This window comes from Salmo salar, chromosome ssa03 (assembly GCF_905237065.1).
Source record: "Salmo salar chromosome ssa03, Ssal_v3.1, whole genome shotgun sequence".
NCBI classification, from domain to species: Eukaryota; Metazoa; Chordata; class Actinopteri; order Salmoniformes; family Salmonidae; genus Salmo; species Salmo salar.
In genome coordinates, this window is record NC_059444.1 from 42,564,559 (window position 1) to 42,583,938 (window position 19,380).

At 42.5% G+C, this 19,380-nt stretch overlaps 2 protein-coding genes across 2 annotated transcripts in view; one reads left to right on the forward strand and one right to left on the reverse strand.

Annotated features, from left to right (window-relative positions):
* The window catches only part of LOC106600485 (G protein-activated inward rectifier potassium channel 3), a 41,571-nt gene extending 36,887 nt beyond the window's left edge, over positions 1 to 4,684 (reverse strand). The window contains exon 1 of the mRNA XM_014191863.1: positions 4,125 to 4,684. The gene's annotated coding sequence lies outside the window, so the exon portion shown is untranslated. The remainder of the gene's footprint in view (positions 1 to 4,124) is intronic.
* A 1,031-nt stretch (positions 4,685 to 5,715) lies between these two features.
* The window catches only part of LOC106600484 (junctional protein associated with coronary artery disease homolog), a 33,374-nt gene continuing 19,709 nt past the window's right edge, over positions 5,716 to 19,380 (forward strand). The window contains exons 1-2 of the mRNA XM_014191859.2: positions 5,716 to 5,869; positions 17,728 to 18,217. Coding sequence (XP_014047334.2) covers positions 17,835 to 18,217 — 383 coding nt within the window. The 5' untranslated portion in view covers positions 5,716 to 5,869; positions 17,728 to 17,834. The remainder of the gene's footprint in view (positions 5,870 to 17,727; positions 18,218 to 19,380) is intronic.

The following is a 19,380-nucleotide window of genomic DNA, read 5'->3' on the forward strand; positions in this document are numbered from 1 at the left end:
AAGTGAGGTCAGATACATTTGCTTGAGTGAATTCTATTTCCCCCTATGGGTGTTGTCACAAGAGATACAAATAGGGCTCATACTATATTCTGATTAGTTGCCACTTTACCAGTCCCTAGGATGAAATCCATCTTGTCCACAAGATGGCACTAAAGAGCTCAGGCCTGTTGCCTTGCATGGTGAGGTCCCTGCTGTTTCCTAGGCAACAGGGGTCATGGCCAGGGAGAGGACAGAATATGGCAGAGGAGAGGATCAATGAATTCTGAGGGGTCTGCAGAATTCCCAGTAACCATTTGGGATGCACATTTTGATATAATAGTCATCTTTAGTATCTATCTGATTTTATGTACATCATATTTATGCCTCAGACCCTCCTTTTATGTAAGATTTCTCGGTTTAACTGAGATCAACATCAATGAAACCTAGTTCATGCATGCATTCATTTCTTTGAATCTTGATTTTTAAAACAGTTTAGTGAAGTACACAAACAGTTCAGTCCTTTCCCTATCATTACCATGAATAGAGTTAGTATCGAGGGGCAGCAGGGATACATTTAACAAGTGTTTACATTCTCATCCTAGTGGGATCAATGCAGCTCTGTTGTAAAGACTAATATAATTATCATATACTGTGTAACAAATTACTTTGAGCCTCTTAAATGTCCTTGAGTACCCTGAAAGCCATCCGCCAAATAAAATGTATTATAGCTGGCATGCAAACCCTGCTGTCATTATCTAATAAACTATTACAGTATTATGATCTGAGGAAGTGGGTTTCACTAAGTTTGAGTGTGTCCAAAATGGCAAGCGTATTCCCTGTATTGTGCACTACTGTTGAACAGAACCCTATGGCTCTAGGAAATAGGGTGCCATTTAGAATGTATCCTTAGTTGGAGCTTGAAGGGGATAGAGGGTCAGGGTAGTCGGCAGCAGTAGAGTTGTGTAGTTATGGTCAGTAAGTAACATACAGAACAACTAAGAGCTCTGCATTTATCTGTGGAGATTGTCCTTTTGTGGAGCTTTGAAAGGAAACTGGACTAACACAAGAATACCAGGGCCATGTGTCTTCATACAGCTTTAAACTCCTTATACATACTGTATGCATCCAAAATGGCACTCTATGGGCCTTTTGTAAAAAGCAGTGCACTATAAAGGGAAAAGGCTGCCATTTTGGATCCTCAGTCACTGTCTCATTAAGCCTTGAACACAGACTCATGAAACCCACAAAAAAAGCTTATTTGGTAAACCATATTGCAGTTCTAAAGTCAATCTCACCTACAGTAGGCCTAACTCTGGGTCTGCAATTCTCCCTCTTTTAGGGTAGTGGAAGTATCACACAAGTGAGGACTCATGTACCCATGAATGATATTTAGTCCTTCTGCTCTTTAGATAATGCCACAAAAAGAGCTGTCAGCCCAATTCCATTAAAAACATAAAGCCCAAGTGCCAGTAGTCTGGTTTCTAGTATTATTTTTTTTCCCCCTGTGTGCTCCACAACCCCATATTTGCCATTCACAGGCACTACTTACATTTCATAATGAGAGGCCATTGTGTGTAAACCCTGCCAGGCCAAAGTTATAAGAGCAATGGAAATGTATGCTTCTGTTCGTGGAATGAAGTAAGGAAAGTCTGTTTGAATCTGAGATTTTGGGTGATTGCTGCTGTTGCTCCCTTTGCTTTGTTTTAGTTGTGCCAGTTATGAGTGCAAATGCATCTCTTCTGGGGAAACGGATGAATTCATGTTTGTTTTCACTGACACTTCAACCTCTCACTGGCTGTGTCCCGACCCAAATGGCACCTATGCACTGCACTACTTTTGACCAGGGCCCATCGGGCTGTGGTCAAAAGTAGTGCGTTATGTAGGGAATAGGTTGCCATTTGGGATGCAACTGCTATCTCTCCCTCCCACCAGTGAATCACAGCATTCCAATTTGTAACAGAACTTTGTTGCTGTTGGTTGGTGCCCCATGAGGTGGCGATCTGTACAGTACTCTAGATGGAATACTTTTGTATGCGTGGGACATTTCTCACCCGAGTGCTCATTCTTTGATTAACTATGTCATGACAATTTAAAAGGTCTTGAATACATTACATATATTACTGTGTTATACTTCCATGTATACAGTACCAGACAGAGTGTGTCCTCAAAAGTATTTAGCACGTCAAGGAATAAAACCTCTTGTCTTTTTGTAATGTCTTCATAGTACAAGTTAGTTCTTTGGTAGTTTCCCCATGAATTGGGGAACTGGAGTGTACTTTATTTTGCATGGTACATTTCTCCCCATTTGTAACAGCGAGCACTCATTTGAGAAGGATTTGACCCCATGGTCCGTAGGGCTCTGGTCAAAAGCAGTGCACTATATTGAGCATTGTTTCCCAACCCTGGTCCTTAAGTACACCTGACAGTACACATTTTTGTTGTAGCCCTGGATAAACACACCTCGTTCAGCTCTTTGAGGGCTTGATGATTAGTTGACTAGTTGAATCAGGTGTGCTTGTCCAGGGTTACAAAAAAATGTGTACTGTTGGGGGTACTGGAGGACCAGGATTGGGAAACACTGATATAGGGGGCCATTTGGGACACAACGATGATCTCCATATTATATGGTACTTATGTGATGATAGCTTCTAATGTTAGCCTTTCCGGGGTCCTAAACTGTCTATCAACTAGATGAACCACACGGCTCTACCACAACTATTTGTAGCAAAAACCAAAATGGCAGCTCCATTTCTATAGTTTCCTTTACTTCTAGATACACTACCATTCAAAAGTTTGGGGTCACTTAGAAATGTCCTTGTATTTCAAAGAAAGGCAAATTTTTTTGCCCATTTAAAATAACGTAACATTTATCAGAAATACTGTGTAGACATTGTATGTGTTGTAAATTACTATTGTAGCTGGAAACGGCAGATTTTATTTTAATGGAATATCTACATAGGTGTACAGAGGCCCATTATCAGCAACCATCACTCCTGTGTTCCAATGGCACGTTGTGTTAGCTAATCCAAGTTTATAATTTTAAAAGTCTAATTGATCATTAGAAAACCCTTTTGCAATTATGTTAGCACAGCTGAAAACTGTTGTTCTGATCAAAGAAGCAATAAAACTGGCCGCCTTTAGACTAGTTGAGTATCTGGAGCATCAACATTTGTGGGTTCGATTACAGGTTCAAAATGGCCAGAAACAAAGAACTTTCTTCTGAAACTCATCAGTTTATTCTTGTTCTGAGAAATGAAGGCTATTCCATGCGAGAAATTGCCAAGAAACTGAAGATCTCGAACAACGCTGTGTACTACTTCACAGAACAGCGCAAACTGTCTCTAACCAGAATAGAAAGAGGAGTGGGAGGCCCCGGTGCACAACTGCGCAAGAGGACAGGTACATTAGTGTCTAGTTTGAGAAACAGTCCAATCATAAATCTACACTACTGTTCAAACTGACTGAAACTGTCTAGTTTGAGAAACAGATGCCCCACAAGTCCTCAACTGGCAGCTTCATTAAATAGTACCCACAAAACACCAGTCTCAACGTCAACAGTGAAGAGGCGACTCCGGGATGCTGGCCTTCTAGGCAGAGTTGCAAAGAAAAAGCCATATCTCAGACTGGCCAATAAAAAGAAAAGATTAAGATGGGAAAAAGAACCCAGAGGAACTCTGCCTAGAAGGCCAGCACCCCGGAGTCGCCTCTTCACTGTTTACGTTGAGACTGGTGTTTTGGGTTTTGCCTTTTGGGTCACATATTGTGTCTCCAGTCTGATACATCTTCCATAAGACCCAAGTGCTCTTTTGGCTTTGCATTTCAACATATGAACTTCCCATTAAACAGAAGTGGTAATTTTATTACCCCATAAGTCAACCCTCTGTTCTAAAATAGGCCCAACATGGCTTCAGTTAGGGTTAAACCACCCATTGACCGCCAGACATTGTGGCAGGAAACAGGTAAAGCTGAACGATTTCCCCTCTGTCATTTAATGATATGCTCCTATTACAGAGTCAAACACTGCTAGCTAGTAGTATTGACCTGAGTTCAAATACTATTTGAAATCATTTCAAATACTTTGAGCTGGATTGAGCTTGACTGGCACAATAGAACCAATAGAATAGTTTCAAATCTGTAAACCCTACCTTATCTGGCACTCCAGGCAGGGCAAAGCAAAAACTCAAAGTATTTGAAAGTGCTGGAAGAGATGATGCAGCACTCACTTGGAGCCTGGTGATTCCTGTGGCGGGAGATACGGCTGCCTGTCAACCCAAATGGCACTCTATTCTCTTTGTAGTGCACTACTTTTGACCAGGAACCATAGGATTTAAAGTAGTGCATGATATAGGGAAGAGGGTGCCATTTCAGACACATCCATCATCATGGAGTAAATGAGTCCAAATATAAAAATGAAAGACTAATATGCACTCTCTACAGTAACAAAAGATGTTACTAGACCCTTTCTACAGTAAGAGAAGAGACTAATATACCCTCTCTACAGTAAAAACAGAGACTACTGGACCCTCTACAGTAAGAGAAGAGACTAACATATCCTCTCTACAGTACATTATATTCCTCTTCTCTGAGAACAGTACTGGTACTGTACTACTGACTGGCACTGTACTACCACTGACAACATTCATAAAAAATCATGTACTATCAGAGCCCAGTTTTCCACAGACAGCACAGCAGCATGTTCCCTCAGTGCTAATTTCTAACTGTATGGCAGTCAGAGAGCTGAAACATGCCCTTGGTGGTGCATGGCGGATGGTGATGACTCGCCAGTGAGTGTCCCCCCTCCCATCCAATGCCAAGACAGCTTGGTTAATTAAATGCACTCTGTTCAGACCTTCGTTCCTGTGCCAACTGTGACATACTGCAATTAGAGGGAACCCGTGTGTGCCATGACAGCCTCACCGCTCTCTGAAAGATTTGTTTTATTACAGACCAACCAAGTGTTACTGTAAAGCCCAAGCTCTGAAGGCAGATAGAAACAAAGTGTGAATCCCAAATGGGACCCTATTCATTATAAAGTCCACTACTTTTGTCCTGGGCTCTAGGTCAAAATTGTAGGTCAAAAGTAGAGAATATGGTGGTATTTGTGATGCAAGCTAAGACAACGTAGGCCTACCGTAAATAGCAGAGGGAGGGGATGGAGGACTTCCAATCCAGTCATCAGAAAATAAAAGCTTTATTTTCCCCACTTTTTCCCCCACTTTTTTGGTGTGCGATTGGAAATAACATCAGAGAGCAAAAGGACACATTTCCAATGCTGATTGGAAGATGAAGTTGCATTGTTTTTCAGTGGCAGTATAGTTCATAAATGGCACTTTATTCTTTATACTGTATAGTGCAGTACTTTTGACCAGACCTGTTCAAAAGTAGTGTACTATATAGGGAATGGGTGTCATTTGGGACGCAAAATACATAGGCAACGTGCCCTAGCTGTGGCTAGTATGTGGTGTGCTCCCTGTCTGTATATGTATGTGCATACCCATCATGTATATGTATGTGCATACCCATCATGTATACTCATGTATACACAGTACCTGAATGTATTCAGAGCCATATATTTATGGAATAAATGCCTTGTATTTATGGATACATGTTTCAATATAAACATACAATGATATGGAAAACATTTATTGCTGTCTCTCAAGAAAAAAAAAGTTATTACACAGTTTGGAAGAAACCATTTTGAAATCCCTTTTCAAGGAACAACGAACGCACAGTGTAGCGGCTGGTTAGCGCGTGAGAAGGACACACTCCACCCTGGCAACGCGTCCTCCCCTATGGTAATAGGCATTCTCAGCAGAAGGGCTGTGCAGTGCTCTCAGCGACTGAAGCTGGGCGCAGGGAAACTGCAACCGCCGCGCCAAACATTTTCCAGGTAGGATGCGTATCTATGCCATTAAGCGTTTATAACGATCTCGCAAATATGTATGCGTTTTTGTATACTAGGAGTAATCTTTACCATGCAGATATAGTTTTTTTCAGGGAGGGGCTGTCTATTTTTGCTTCACGTACAAGGTAGCGCAGGGTGTCTGTTTGAGTCTTGGTAAACACACACAGTCAGCTAAGACGCATCTGCAAAAGGCTTAAATTAACGGCGCTTTAAATTTGCACTCGGAAAATGTTCACCCTTTGATATATCAACATTTAACAACGGTTGATGGCGAGATCTGAATGTGTATTTAATGACATGATGGGTGCATTTCGGGGGAACATGTAAAATTGCAATGGGGTTATGATTTGGATAACGACTGTTCGTCAATGCACGACCGCTCACATTTTCAACTTACAGTGTGTGCAAGTATCGATTTTATTTTCATAGGCGCTAGTAGCCTATATAGCCTACCTGCAGTAACCTATAGCCAACAGTGTAAAGCAATGTGTTTTGTATGGAGTGCAAAGCTGACTTGAGAAATCATTCTTAACAGGTCAATTTTATGTATAGGCAGTATCAGTTAACACTTCATTATAGCAAGGTTCTATAGAGTAGGTCATACCATAGCCTACTGTATCTATCTAGTCTACATAGTAGCAGGATCTGTTAGTGATTGGCAGTGGTGGCATATAGTAGGCCTATCTGTTTCAAATGATAATGCCTGCATAGAGGCATGTGGAATCAAATATCTAGGAAAAGGTCCAAACATAAATACTGGGTTTCAACTTAGATGGCAAAGTTCATAAACCTGCCTAAGCCATAGGTCCGGTATACAGGACATAAAAAAACAGTGTGCCGGTTTGACTTTTAGGTCTCCAATAAAATGGCATGGTAGATATCCATCATAAGGTAAGAGTTAGGATGCATGGTGTTGCAAGGCTGCATCCCAATGGCACCCTATTACCTAGATTGTGCACTACTTTTGACCAGCGCCCATGCCATTTTGGGATGCAGCAACCCTGGCGACAGTGGGGCCTCACTCAACAGAGCCAGGAGGTCGGAGGTGAGCTGAGGGAAGGGGAAGGGAGGAAAAGGTGTGTGCCAGGTCAACAGCAGACAGTAACTCTGGCAACCTCAGCATTGCCATTTTACCCTGCATGCATTGAATCAGTCAGGGTATCAGTCTTTACCGTATGTCATTGCCTTTTCTGCTGGAGTTTGCATGGCGTTCTTCTTCCAGTAGTGACCTTGCTCAATGAGGCATTGTTTAGTGCACTATTTTAGTGCACTATTTTTGACCAGAGCCCTAGGGCCTGGTTAAAAGTAGTGCACTATATAAGGAATAGGGTGCCATCTGGGATGCAGTTACTGAATGGTTTCAATATAGCCACATCTCCCCTTCAGCTCCTCAAAACTAGTTTCTCTCTGTAGGCTACACTTTGTTTGGTCTGCTGGTTTGTTTGACCATGGCAGCAGAGAGAGAGAGAGAGTAATTGAGCAGTTGCAGACTTTCCATTGTGTCAATTTAGACTTGCCATATTTACTCTTCTACATTGTGCCTGGTGTGTGTGCTGGTTTCCAATGGAAACCCTTGAGATATTTTGTGTGTTATTGTAGAGAAGCAGGCAGGCAGCAGGTGCTTCAGCTGTTTTGACACCACACACAAGGGGCCTGGAGTCATCAAAGGGCATGCAGGCTATTGTAGATGTTAGAGATGATTTGAAGATGTTATCTACTCCAAGTTCTACCTCAAGTGCCACCTTTGGGTGCTTACTAGAGACTCATAAAGTGAGTCCCAAATGGCACCATATTTCCTCTATAGTGCACTACTTTTGACCAGAGCCCTATGTGCACTATATGCAGTGGTCACAGCAGTGGTCACCAACCTTTTCTGAGTCAAGTTCACTTTCGCAGTCAAAAAGCAAGCCGAGCTCTACCGCTCAGATAAAAAACAACAACATGAAAAATGTAAGCCTATTCAACATTAATAAAAACAGTCTGTAGGAATGAAATTTGTACATTAGGGCTAATACATTAGCACAGCATATTGGCTATATTCTAGTCCTGCCAATATTGTTATTCTCAGACCATATTATATTTCAAAACTCGAGCTTTGATAACAAAATATATCACTTGTTGTATCACTTGTGAGGCATAGCTGAACATAAATTGAAATAATTTGCTTTTTTTATTTTACTGGACTAGTGGTACAGTAGCTGCCATCTGTTGGTCAGTCTCAGAGGAGGGAGGTAGAGAACAGCAGAGGGTCCCGCCTCTCATGGTCCCTGCTCTTTCTTTTCCTCCGGTGAGACTGGCCAGAGGGGATACCGTCCTCCCACTGATGGCTAAACTCGAGTCGCACTTCATTATTTCTGCCTCATGCACAAATTCACGTTGTTCATATAACCAGAGAAAATGAAATATTCCTTGATATTAAAATAAACATGACGAAGTGCTCATAATAAAAACGCAGGGCAATCGATACGCTTCTAATCCAGTGCAGCTTCAGCGCGGGAGTCTGGAGAAGTGCGTTTTATAAAAACAGTGTTGACAGTGCTGCATGAATTTGAACATACAGCTCTTTGCTGTATTCTTTGACAGTTTCTCTCTGGTCATGGTTTTAAAAGTTTGATCTAGCCAGAGCTCTCCTGGTCCGCCAGGTAGGCGGAGTTTGTCCCTTCAGACAAATTAAATGGTTCAAAATGAGAACACTTTGCCTACCCGTTGCGCAGGGTTTCTGAATCAAGTGTACCTTCCGGCAAAAGAGCAAGCCTTTATCGTTGGCTTGTCTGCATAAATGTTTGGTTACTGACTAGGAATGCCTAGATGATTGAACATTCGATCGCAAACGACCGGTTGGTGACCACTGCCTTACAGAAAAAAATACATGATTTCACACGTGGAAAATGTGCAAAACAGGTGTTTTTGGAACACTTCACGTCATCACGTTTTCACATGTAGTTTCACGTTATCACATGTTGCTTTACACGTTACATTAACTTCACATAAGATCACATGTGATCGCATGAATGCATGTGTTTTTTTTCTGTAAAAGGTAGGGAATAAGGTGCCATTTGGGACATATACAATGTTTTAAATTATGAATGTGCCAAGGTCAATTCGAGGTCATGAGAATTTGCTGGAGTATAAGTTGACTGAAACTGGAAAAAAAAAAAAAAAAAACAATGTAAATAGTACATGGCAAGTGAGAAATTATGTGGATGTACATAATGTACAGTGATATGACCCTTGTCCATTAGTGGTCCCTCTGGTTCAAGATGAAGTTAACGTGAAAGAGTGCTTCCCAAATGGCATCCTATTCCCTTTATAGTGCACTACTTTTGACCAGGGCCTATAGGGGTCTTGTCAAAAGTAGTATACTATATGGGATAATAAGGTGCCATTTGGGATGTATCCACAGATTTATTCCTGCATAATAATAATTGCAATAACTTATATCAGGAAAATGCAGATATGAATCAGCCCTGCTAACCACAGTTTGAAGGTTAAATGTTTCTCAATTCTATGACTATATTATTAAACACTAAACACACAACTTGGCTACCGTTTCCCCCACAAACTATGCCACCTAATTAGAGTCTTGTTTATAATGAGCAACTAGACTTTATTTGTGTCCCAAATGGCACCCTTTTCCTTATATAGCGCACTACTTTTGACCAGGGGAAGGACCCATAGGTCTCTGGTCAAAATAGTGTAGTATATAGGGAATAGGGTGCCATTTGAGACGTAGGCTTTGAGTTGTTTTGATGTCCTACCAAAAGTGCTCCATGGACATCTGTTGCTGACTTCTCTACTGCTTTGGATTTAAAATTGTGTGCATTTGTTTATGGCCTAAGCCATCTGTTTAGAACAAGCAGCTTCCATCTGTTTAGAACAAGCAGTTTAAACGAGCAATCTGGAATTGCTACATTGATACGTTTCTCCAGCGCCATCCCTCATCTTTTAACCCAAAAAAGTGGCAGGGTGTACACTGTGTTTTTGTTTGAATCCCTGATTGCTTTGCAGTGTTGATCTTGTTAGAACAGTGTTTCTCAATCCATTCCTGTGGGACCCACAGGGTGTGCACATTTTTGTTCCAGCCCTGCACTAAACACCTGATTGGGGTAATCACCAAACCGTTATTAGTTGAATCAGGTGTCTTAGATAGTAAATGTACTACCCCTGGGAGGGAATGTATTGAGGAACACAGAATAAGGTTCAGTAACCTGTTGCCATGTAGGACTGGTTAAAATATCCTTTCATGTTGCCATCATTGAAAAATGGTGTGTAGTCCTGTTAAAGGGATAGTTCAACTTAATTATCCAAATTTTGGTCACCCAAACTAAAAAAATAACATACACTGCTCAAAAAAATAAAGGGAACACTTAAACAACACAATGTAACTCCAAGTCAATCACACTTCTGTGAAATCAAACTGTCCACTTAGGAAGCAACACTGATTGACAATACATTTCACATGCTGTTGTGCAAATGGAATAGACAACATGTGGAAATTATAGGCAATTAGCAAGACACCCCCAATAATGGAGTGGTTCTGCAGGTGGGGACCACAGACCACTTCTCAGTTCCTATGCTTCCTGGCTGATGTTTTGGTCACTTTTGAATGCTGGCGGTGCTTTCACTCTAGTGGTAGCATGAGACAGAGTCTACAACCCACACAAGTGGCTCAGGTAGTGCAGCTCATCCAGGATGGCACATCAAATATGGGCTGTGGCAAGAAGGTTTGCTGTGTCTGTCAGCGTAGTGTCCAGAGCATGGAGGCGCTACCAGGAGACAAGCCAGTACATCAGGAGATGTGGAGGAGGCCGTAGGAGGGCAACAACCCAGCAGCAGGACCGCTACCTCCGCCTTTGTGCAAGGAGGAGCAGGAGAAGCACTGCCAGAGCCCTGCAAAATGACCTCCAGCAGGCCACAAATGTGCATGTGTCTGCTCAAATGGTCAGAAACAGACTCCATGAGGGTGGTATGAGGGCCCGACGTCCACAGGTGGGGGTTGTGCTTACAGCCCAACACCGTGCAGGACGTTTGGTATTTGCCAGAGAACACCAAGATTGGCAAATTCGCCACTGGCGCCCTGTGCTCTTCACAGATGAAAGCAGGTTCACACTGAGCACGTGACAGACGTGACAGAGTCTGGAGACGCCGTGGAGAACGTTCTGCTGCCTGCAACATCCTCCAGCATGACCGGTTTGGGTCAGTCATGGTGTGGGGTGGCATTTCTTTGGGGGGCCGCACAGCCCTCCATGTGCTCGCCAGAGGTAGCCTGACTGCCATTAGGTACCGAGATGAGATCCTCAGACCCCTTGTGAGACCATATGCTGGTGCGGTTGGCCCTGGGTTCCTCCTAATGCAAGACAATGCTAGACCTCATGTGGCTGGAGTGTGTCAGCAGTTCCTGCAAGAGGAAGGCATTGATGCTATGGACTGGCCCGCTTGTTCCCCAGACCTGAATCCAATTGAGCACATCTGGGACATCATGTCTCGCTCCATCCACCAACGCCACGTTGCACCACAGACTGTCCAGGAGTTGGCGGATGCTTTAGTCCAGGTCTGTGAGGAGATCCCTCAGGAGACCATCCGCCACCTCATCAGGAGCATGCCCAGGCGTTGTAGGGAGGTCATACAGGCACGTGGAGGCCACACACACTACTGAGCCTCATTTTGACTTGTTTTAAGGACATTACATCAAAGTTGGATCAGCCTGTAGTGTGGTTTTCCACTTTAATTTTGAGTGGGACTCCAATTCCAGACCTCCATGGGTTGATTATTTTTGTGTGCTTTTGTTGTCAGCACATTCAACTATGTAAAGAAAAAAGTATTTAATAAGATTATTTCTTTCATTCAGATCTAGGATGTGTTGTTTAAGTGTTCCCTTTATTTTTTTGAGCAGTATATTTTCCTGTAAGCAGTCTATGGACAAGGCAAGACAGCAATCCATGATTTGGTTTGGTTTACCTGGAGACTGTCTTCAAAGGCTAACTTAAAGGGAAAGGGGGATACCTAGTCAGTTGTACAACTGAATGCATTCAACTGAAATGTGTCTTCCGCATTTAACCCAACCCCTCTGAATCAGAGAGGTGCAGTGGGCTGCCTTAATCGACATCCACGTCATCGGCGCCAGGGAACAGTGGGTTAACTGCCTTGCTCAGGGGCAGAACAACATATTTTTACCTTGTCAGCTCGGGGATTCGATACAGCAACCTTTCGGTTTCAAACCTTCGGTTACTGGCCCAACGTTCCTACCCGCCAGGCAACCATTTTGTAATTTGGGTGAACTACCCCTTTAAGTTGCACTTATACATGTGTAGCAATAATGTAATTACACCAGTAACAACATTTAGCATCAATGTTGTCAGTAGTAATCACAGCGCACAGTGCAACTTTTTTAATCTTCTGGGTACCTAGAAACTATTCTGTCAGCCTGGAGAGTCAGTGGCAAGGAGTTTACCTATGGTGCGTCCGAAGTGCACCCTATTCTTTATTTAGTGCACAACTTTCGAACCAGAGCCCTACGGGATAGATTCAAAGTGGATTGTAATTATTTGTCTGTCCAAGCACTCATATTGCTTTTGACTTGAAATTTGTCATTTGAATACTGACTTTTTAATGAAAACTGAATGGCAAGCCACCATTTACGTCTAAACCTGATCACAGCATTTTTGCTTTATAAGCCATGCCACTGACATCTCCAGGCTGGCAGAGTCTGCGACATGCGCTAATTAAGTCAGACAAACTAGGTTAGTGCTGCATTTAGCTGTTTTTTGGTTATTTGTGATGCAAGTGGTTGGTCGGAAAATGGCTATGTTGCTGCTTTTTACGATGGACTCATCTAACATAATCTAATGATTTGCTTTTCCTGTAAAACCTTTTTGAAATCGGACGACGTGGGTCGATTCAGGAGAGGTGTATCTATAAAACAAAAACAAAAATTATTAATGTTTTTTTTTTTTATTATTAATTTTTTTAATGCTAATTGGCGATATGATTTTTCGCTGGATTTTGATCCCACTGACGGGATGAGACGCTGAAGAGGTTAAAGGGACGCAAACAACACAGACGATCTAGGATGTTAAAAGATTTGCTAATTTCATATTGTTATGCGCCACATCGAATTGGGGAGAATTGCACATCCTTTTTACCTCAGATTGGGGATGTTAGTATAAAAGTTTATAGTCAACACGATGACACAAGATCGATTGCTTAAAGCAGATCAATATCTGCTTTAAGCAATTGGTTTTGTACTGTTGATTTTGTCATCGTGCTGGGGGTCACAGGACTAGAAACCAGCTATCATTTTCGAAGAGTGATTTATTGCCACTTGACAAAACAGGCTTTTGGGTGCATGTAGAGTTTCTAAGGTGCTCGTTTAAAAAAATACAAATAATATGATTACTATTGTTTGCATATGTATGTGTAGATGGTACATTTTATGTTTTCAATATATTCCAAACTGTTTCTGCATATTGGTTAATTTAGGACACTTTAAAACTGTGTCTTGACATTGGGCTATTTATTAATATGTTTTGTCAACAGGAAGCAGCGACAGTATCATTTTAAACTTATGTTTCAGGAATATAAATTTAACTTTCAACATACATTTCCAACCTTATTGTACCTAATGAGGTAAAAACTGCTGAATCAGTCCAGAATTGTCTCGTGATTGATTTATTTTGATGATATACCAGTAATCACCAAAACGGGTTTGCCCTCCCTACTGTTTATAGACACACACACACACACACACACACACACACACACACACACACACACACACACACACACACACACACTGCTTTGTAAAAAGAAAATATGGGTAGGCATGACCTGCCTAATTCTCACTTGAAACACCGTTTTTGGGGACGCCCGAGTGACGCAGCGGTCTAAGGCACTGCATCGCAGTGCTAGAGGCGTCACTACAGACCCGGGTTTGATCCCGGGCTGTATCACAACTGGCCGTGATCGGGAGTCCCATAGGGGCGGTGCACAATTGGCCCAGCGTCGTCCGGGTTAGAGGAGGGTTTGGCCTGGGGGGGCTTTACTTGGCTCATTGCGCTCTGGCGACTCCTTGTGGCAGGACGGGCGCTAACAGGCTGACCTCAGTCGTCTGGTGACTCGAGCCTGTTGGGGAGATGCAGCGATGAGACAAGTTTGAGAAAAGGGGGTAAAATACCAAAAAAGAAAATAAATAGTTTGTGTTTACTAGACTATATTACACATTCTGTTAAAATCAGACTCCAAAGTGATCTGTTCTTGCAATTTGTATGCTATGACATTTCATATTTAGATATGATAATATTTCATGAAGTTGTTTGGATGTAGTGAACTACTTTTTCAAAGTTACTTTAGTTAATTCAACTATATTTTTCTTAAGGGGAGCTTTAGTGTAGCTTAACTTCTAATTGGTAAACTATATTTTCAGAGTAGCTTCCCCAACACTGCTCCCGAGCAATGTTGCAAGTCACTCAACCAGGACAAACACAATGTTTTGGGTTGTAATTCAAAAGTTTTCTTACTGTACAATACTACTTTTCAGTTCATACGTTTCTTTCATGTCAAACATTGAGGCATTTCTTTTATCAGGCAAGACAATTTAATATTATTAAAATTTCTGGCACTACAATTATTGTCAGAAAGAAGAGCATCAAGTATTCAAATCATAAAATATATTTTTAAACTTTGTTTTTGAATGGCATCTGTTTATAACAACCCCTGCTGTGCTAATCTGGAAACAGATTGATTTTGGCTGAGTCAGCCAGAGACAGAGAAAAAATACACAGCCATTCAATAAATACTGAAAGGAATGTGTTACAGGTTTGTGTCTCAAATGGCGCCCTATTCCATATTTAGTGCACTACTTTTGATGAGAACCCATAGTCTCTGGTTAAAGTAGTGCAGTATGTAGATAATAGGGTGCCATTTGGGAAACAACACACTGGAAACATACTAAACTACTATTCATTCTATTCAGTGCTCAATCTATTATAGGAAATACATTTTCACATAATATACTAATTATATTTTTTAGAAGAGACTTCAAGAAAATTACTTCTAGGTTCAAGAAAATTACTGACCTTCGGTAGTTTGATCGCTAGAGGTAGTGGCTGGTGTAACTTGGCCGTAACAGGAACATGTACAAAATACAAATAGTCTACTGTCCGCCCTCCAGTGACCTAATCAGACATAACAAGCTCTGAAACTGTGTGTGTCCCAAATGGCACCCTATACCATAACCAAATTGCACCCTATTCTCTAAGTAGTGGACGGCAGGTAGCCTAGCGGTTAGAGTGTTGGGCCAGTAACCGAAAGGTTGGACCGTTTGGGACAGTGTTGACAGAATGTTACCTGTTTCCTGTCTCTCTCCCCTGTTTGTTCTCCCCTACATATACAGTGCATTCGGAAAGTATTCAGACCCCTTCACTTTTACCACATTTTGTTACGTTACAGCCTTATTCTAAAATTGATTAAATTAATGTTTTTCTTCGTCCATCTACACACAATACCCCATAATGACAAAGAAAAAACAGGTTTTTAGAAAAGTTTGCAAATATATTAAAAACTGAAATACCTTACAGTATTCAGACCCTTTGCTATGAGACTCGTAATTGAGCTCAGGTACATCCTGTTTCCATTGATCATTCTTGAGATGTTTCTACAACTTGATTGGAGTCCACCTGGGGTAAATTCAATTGAATGGACATGATTTGGAAAGAGACACACCTGCCTATATAAGCTTCCACAGTTCACAGTGCATGTCAAAGCAATAACCAAGTCATGAAGTCGAAGGAATTGTCCGTAGAGCTCCAAGACAGGATTGTGTCAAGACACAGATCTGGCTACTAAAACATTTTTGCAGCGTTGAAGGTCCCCAAGAACACAGTGGCCTCCATCATTCTTAAATGGAAGAAGCTTAGCATGCGGGCGAGAAGGGCCTTGGTCAGGGAGGTGACCAAGAACCCGATGGTCACTATGACAGAGCACCAGAGTCCCTCTGTGGAGATGGGAGAACCTTCCAGAAGGACAACCACCTCTGTAGCACTCCACCAATCAAGCCTTTATGGTAGAATGGTCAGATGGAAGACACTCCTCAGTAAAAGGCACATGACAGCCCACTTGGAGTTTGCCAAAAGGCACCTAAAGGACTCTCAGACCATGAGAAACAAGATTCTCTGGTCTGATGAAACCAAGATTGAATTCTTTGACCTGAATGCCAAGTATCATGTCTGGAGGAAACCAGGCACTGCTCATCACCTGGCCAATGCCATCCCTATGGTGAAGCCTGGTGGTGGCAGCATCATGCTGTGGGGATGTTTTTCAGCTGCAGGGACTGGGAGACTTGTCAGGATCAAGGGAAAGATGAATGGAGCAAAGTACAGCGAGAGCCTTGATGAAAACCTGCTCCAGAGCGCTCAGGACCTCAGACTGGGTCGAAGGTTCACCTTCCAACAGGACAACGATCCTAAGCACACAGCCAAGAAAACGCAGGAGTGGCGCAGCGGTCTAAGGCACTGCATCTCAGTGCAAGAGGCATCACTACAGTCCCTGGTTTGAATCCAGGCTGTATCATGGCGCACAATTGGCCAAGCGCGTCCGGGTTTGGCCGGGGTAGGCCGTCATTGTAAATAAGAATTTGTTCTTAACTGACTTGCCTAGTTAAATAAATAAAAAAACAGTTCGGGAGAAGTCTCTGAATGTCCTTGAGTGGCCCAGGCAGAGCCCGGATTTGAACCCGATCAAACATCACTGGAGAAACCTGAAAATAGCTGTGCAGCAACGCTCCTTATCCAACCCGACAGAGCTTGAGAGGATCTGCAGTGAAGAATGGGAAAAACTCCGCAAATACAGCTGTGCCAAGCTTGTAGCGTCATACTCAAGAAGACTCAAGGCTGTAATCGCTGCCAAAGGTGTTTCAACAAAGTACTGAGTAAAGAGTCTGAATACTTATGTAAATCTGATATTTCACTTCTCTATTTTTAATATATTTGCAAAATTTCAAAAAAACTGTTTTTGCTTTGTCATTATGGGGTATTGTGTGTACATTGATGAGGGGGAAAAACTAATGAATCCATTTCAGAATAAGGCTGTAACATAACAAAGTGTGGAAAAATTCAAGAGGTCTGAATACATTCCGAATACACTGTAGTGTACATACATTAGTGTTCCATTCTATCAGCAAGTAGCTATCAATGATGTATACAAACCCTATATTGCTGATGCTATGTATTGGCCAATGAGAGGCTTTGAAGCTACCAGAAGGCCATATTGGCACTACCCAGAAGGAGCAGTCCTCCATAGCAGCGTTTTCCCAAACTTTGTCTTGGGGCCTCCCTGGGTGCACATTTTTGCCCTAGCTCTACCCAGCTGATTCAAATATTCAGAGCTTGATGATGAGTTGGTTGTTTGAATCAGCTGTGTAGAGCTAGGGCAAAAATCTAAACGTGCACCCAGGGGGGGCACCAGGACCGAGATTGGGAAACCCTGCTCTATAGGATTAATAAATGTTTCAAGTACAAAATGACAGGTATTTAAATATGTTTTTGTTGTAGTGGGGACAGTAACATTATTACTTTCAAAGAAAAATGTTTATATATTTACATTTTTATGTTTAGCTCGCAATAATATTTTTTAAAAGTATGCATTAAGGTGTCTGTAATAGAATAGACATGGCAAAATATAATGTAGACATTTATAAATACATTTCTATAGCTTTACAATGGTGGGGGAGTGTTTTGAAGCGCGGCGGCTTCAAAACAGCGCCCCCTGTCAGACATCTAGTGTAAATATAAATCATTGGTAGTTATGCTATTGAAGCTAGCTAAATGTTACCTCTCTTCTCCCCATAGGGATGGCCTCTGCTGAGCAGTTGTGCTCCAGTTTCTACCACCAGCACTGCGCCTAAGAAACTAAATTAACACCTTCGCCCTCCTGCTGCCAAGACAGACACACCACCATGTACAGCGTGGAGGACCTCCTCATTTCTCACGGATACAAACTGCCCAAGACAAGCATTCCCTGCCCCTCTTCAACTTCATCCGCCACCGCGCCTTACGAGAAGCAGCGCCACGCCGCCGCCGATTGCCACCGTGAAATCCCAGCAGCAGAGAACCAGAGATCTGGTCGTGGTGGATCACTGAACGGGAATGAACAGGCGGGAGACAGGGGGGCCTGCGTCTTCAGCAGCAGCAGGCAGGCACTACTGGCGAAGGGCTACCCCGGCAGCTGCGACAATGAGAGCGGTGGGGAAAGGAACCAAAGGAGAAAAGAAGCTGTCAGCGGTAACCTAGGTGACAGCCTAGCACAGCCCCTGGGCGATTCTCTCGCCACGGATAGCGGGTCAGTTTTTTTCTCTCTCTCTTTTGAGATCCCCACCATACCATACCTTCCCTCCCTTTTTTTGTTTTGCCGGGCACATTGCATGCAAAGCCAAGCCACTCAGTCTACACAGCGCAGGAGGATGTTTTTTCTCTTCCTGTTTCCTTCCTTCCAGAGCTGCAGAACGAACACTGCCTTGTCTTGCCAGATGCTGCGATACAATGAAGTTTGTGCTCCAAATGCCACACTGTTCCCTATATAATACACTACTTATAGGGATTAGGGTTCCATTTGGTCAAAAGAAGTGCACTATATAGGGCAGTGGTCACCAACCTTTTCTGAGTCAAGATCACTTTCCCAGTCGAAAAGCAAGCTGAGATCTACCACTCAGATAAAAAATAAAAATAAACATGACTTCAAAAATGTCACAATAACCTACTAAAAACTATTCTGTAGGAAGGAGGTTTGTGCACTAGGCCTAATACATCATCACAGCATATAGGCAAATGCCTGTCCAGCCAATATTGTTATTCTCAGGCCATATTTCAAAACTCGAGCTTTGATAACAAAATAGATCAGTTGGTGTAGCACTTGCGAGGCACAGCTGAGCATAAATTGAAATAATTTGCTTGTTTATTTCACTGGACTGATGGTACCTGCATCTGATGGTCATGGTGCTTTCAAGACAACTGGGAACTTGAAAAAAAAAGAGAGGTCAAATCATGACGTCAGTGATCATCAGGTTGTAAAGTTGGTAATCTAGAAAGATGCCAGAGTTCCGACTTGAATTTCCGAGTTCAAAAATGTTTTCCCAGTCGGATCTCGTTTTTTCCCCGAGTTCTCAGTTGTCTTGAATGCACTGTTGGAGATTTCCATTTGTTTTGAACACAGCATTAGTCTCAGCGGAGGGAGGGGGAGAGCAGCAGAGGGTCCGTCTCTCACGGTACCTGCTCTCTCCTTCCTTTTCTCCGGTGAGACTGACCAGAGAGAGGGGAAATCATCTTCCACTTGATGGCAAAACTGCAGTCTACCTCATGCACAAATTCATGTTGTTCCTATGACCAGAGAAATAACAACACAGGGCTATCGATACACTTGGCTACTCATTCATTGCAGCTGCAGCGCAATTGGAAGTAGGGAGCAGCACGTTTTATGTTTTGTAATAGTGCTGTATAAAAACTTAG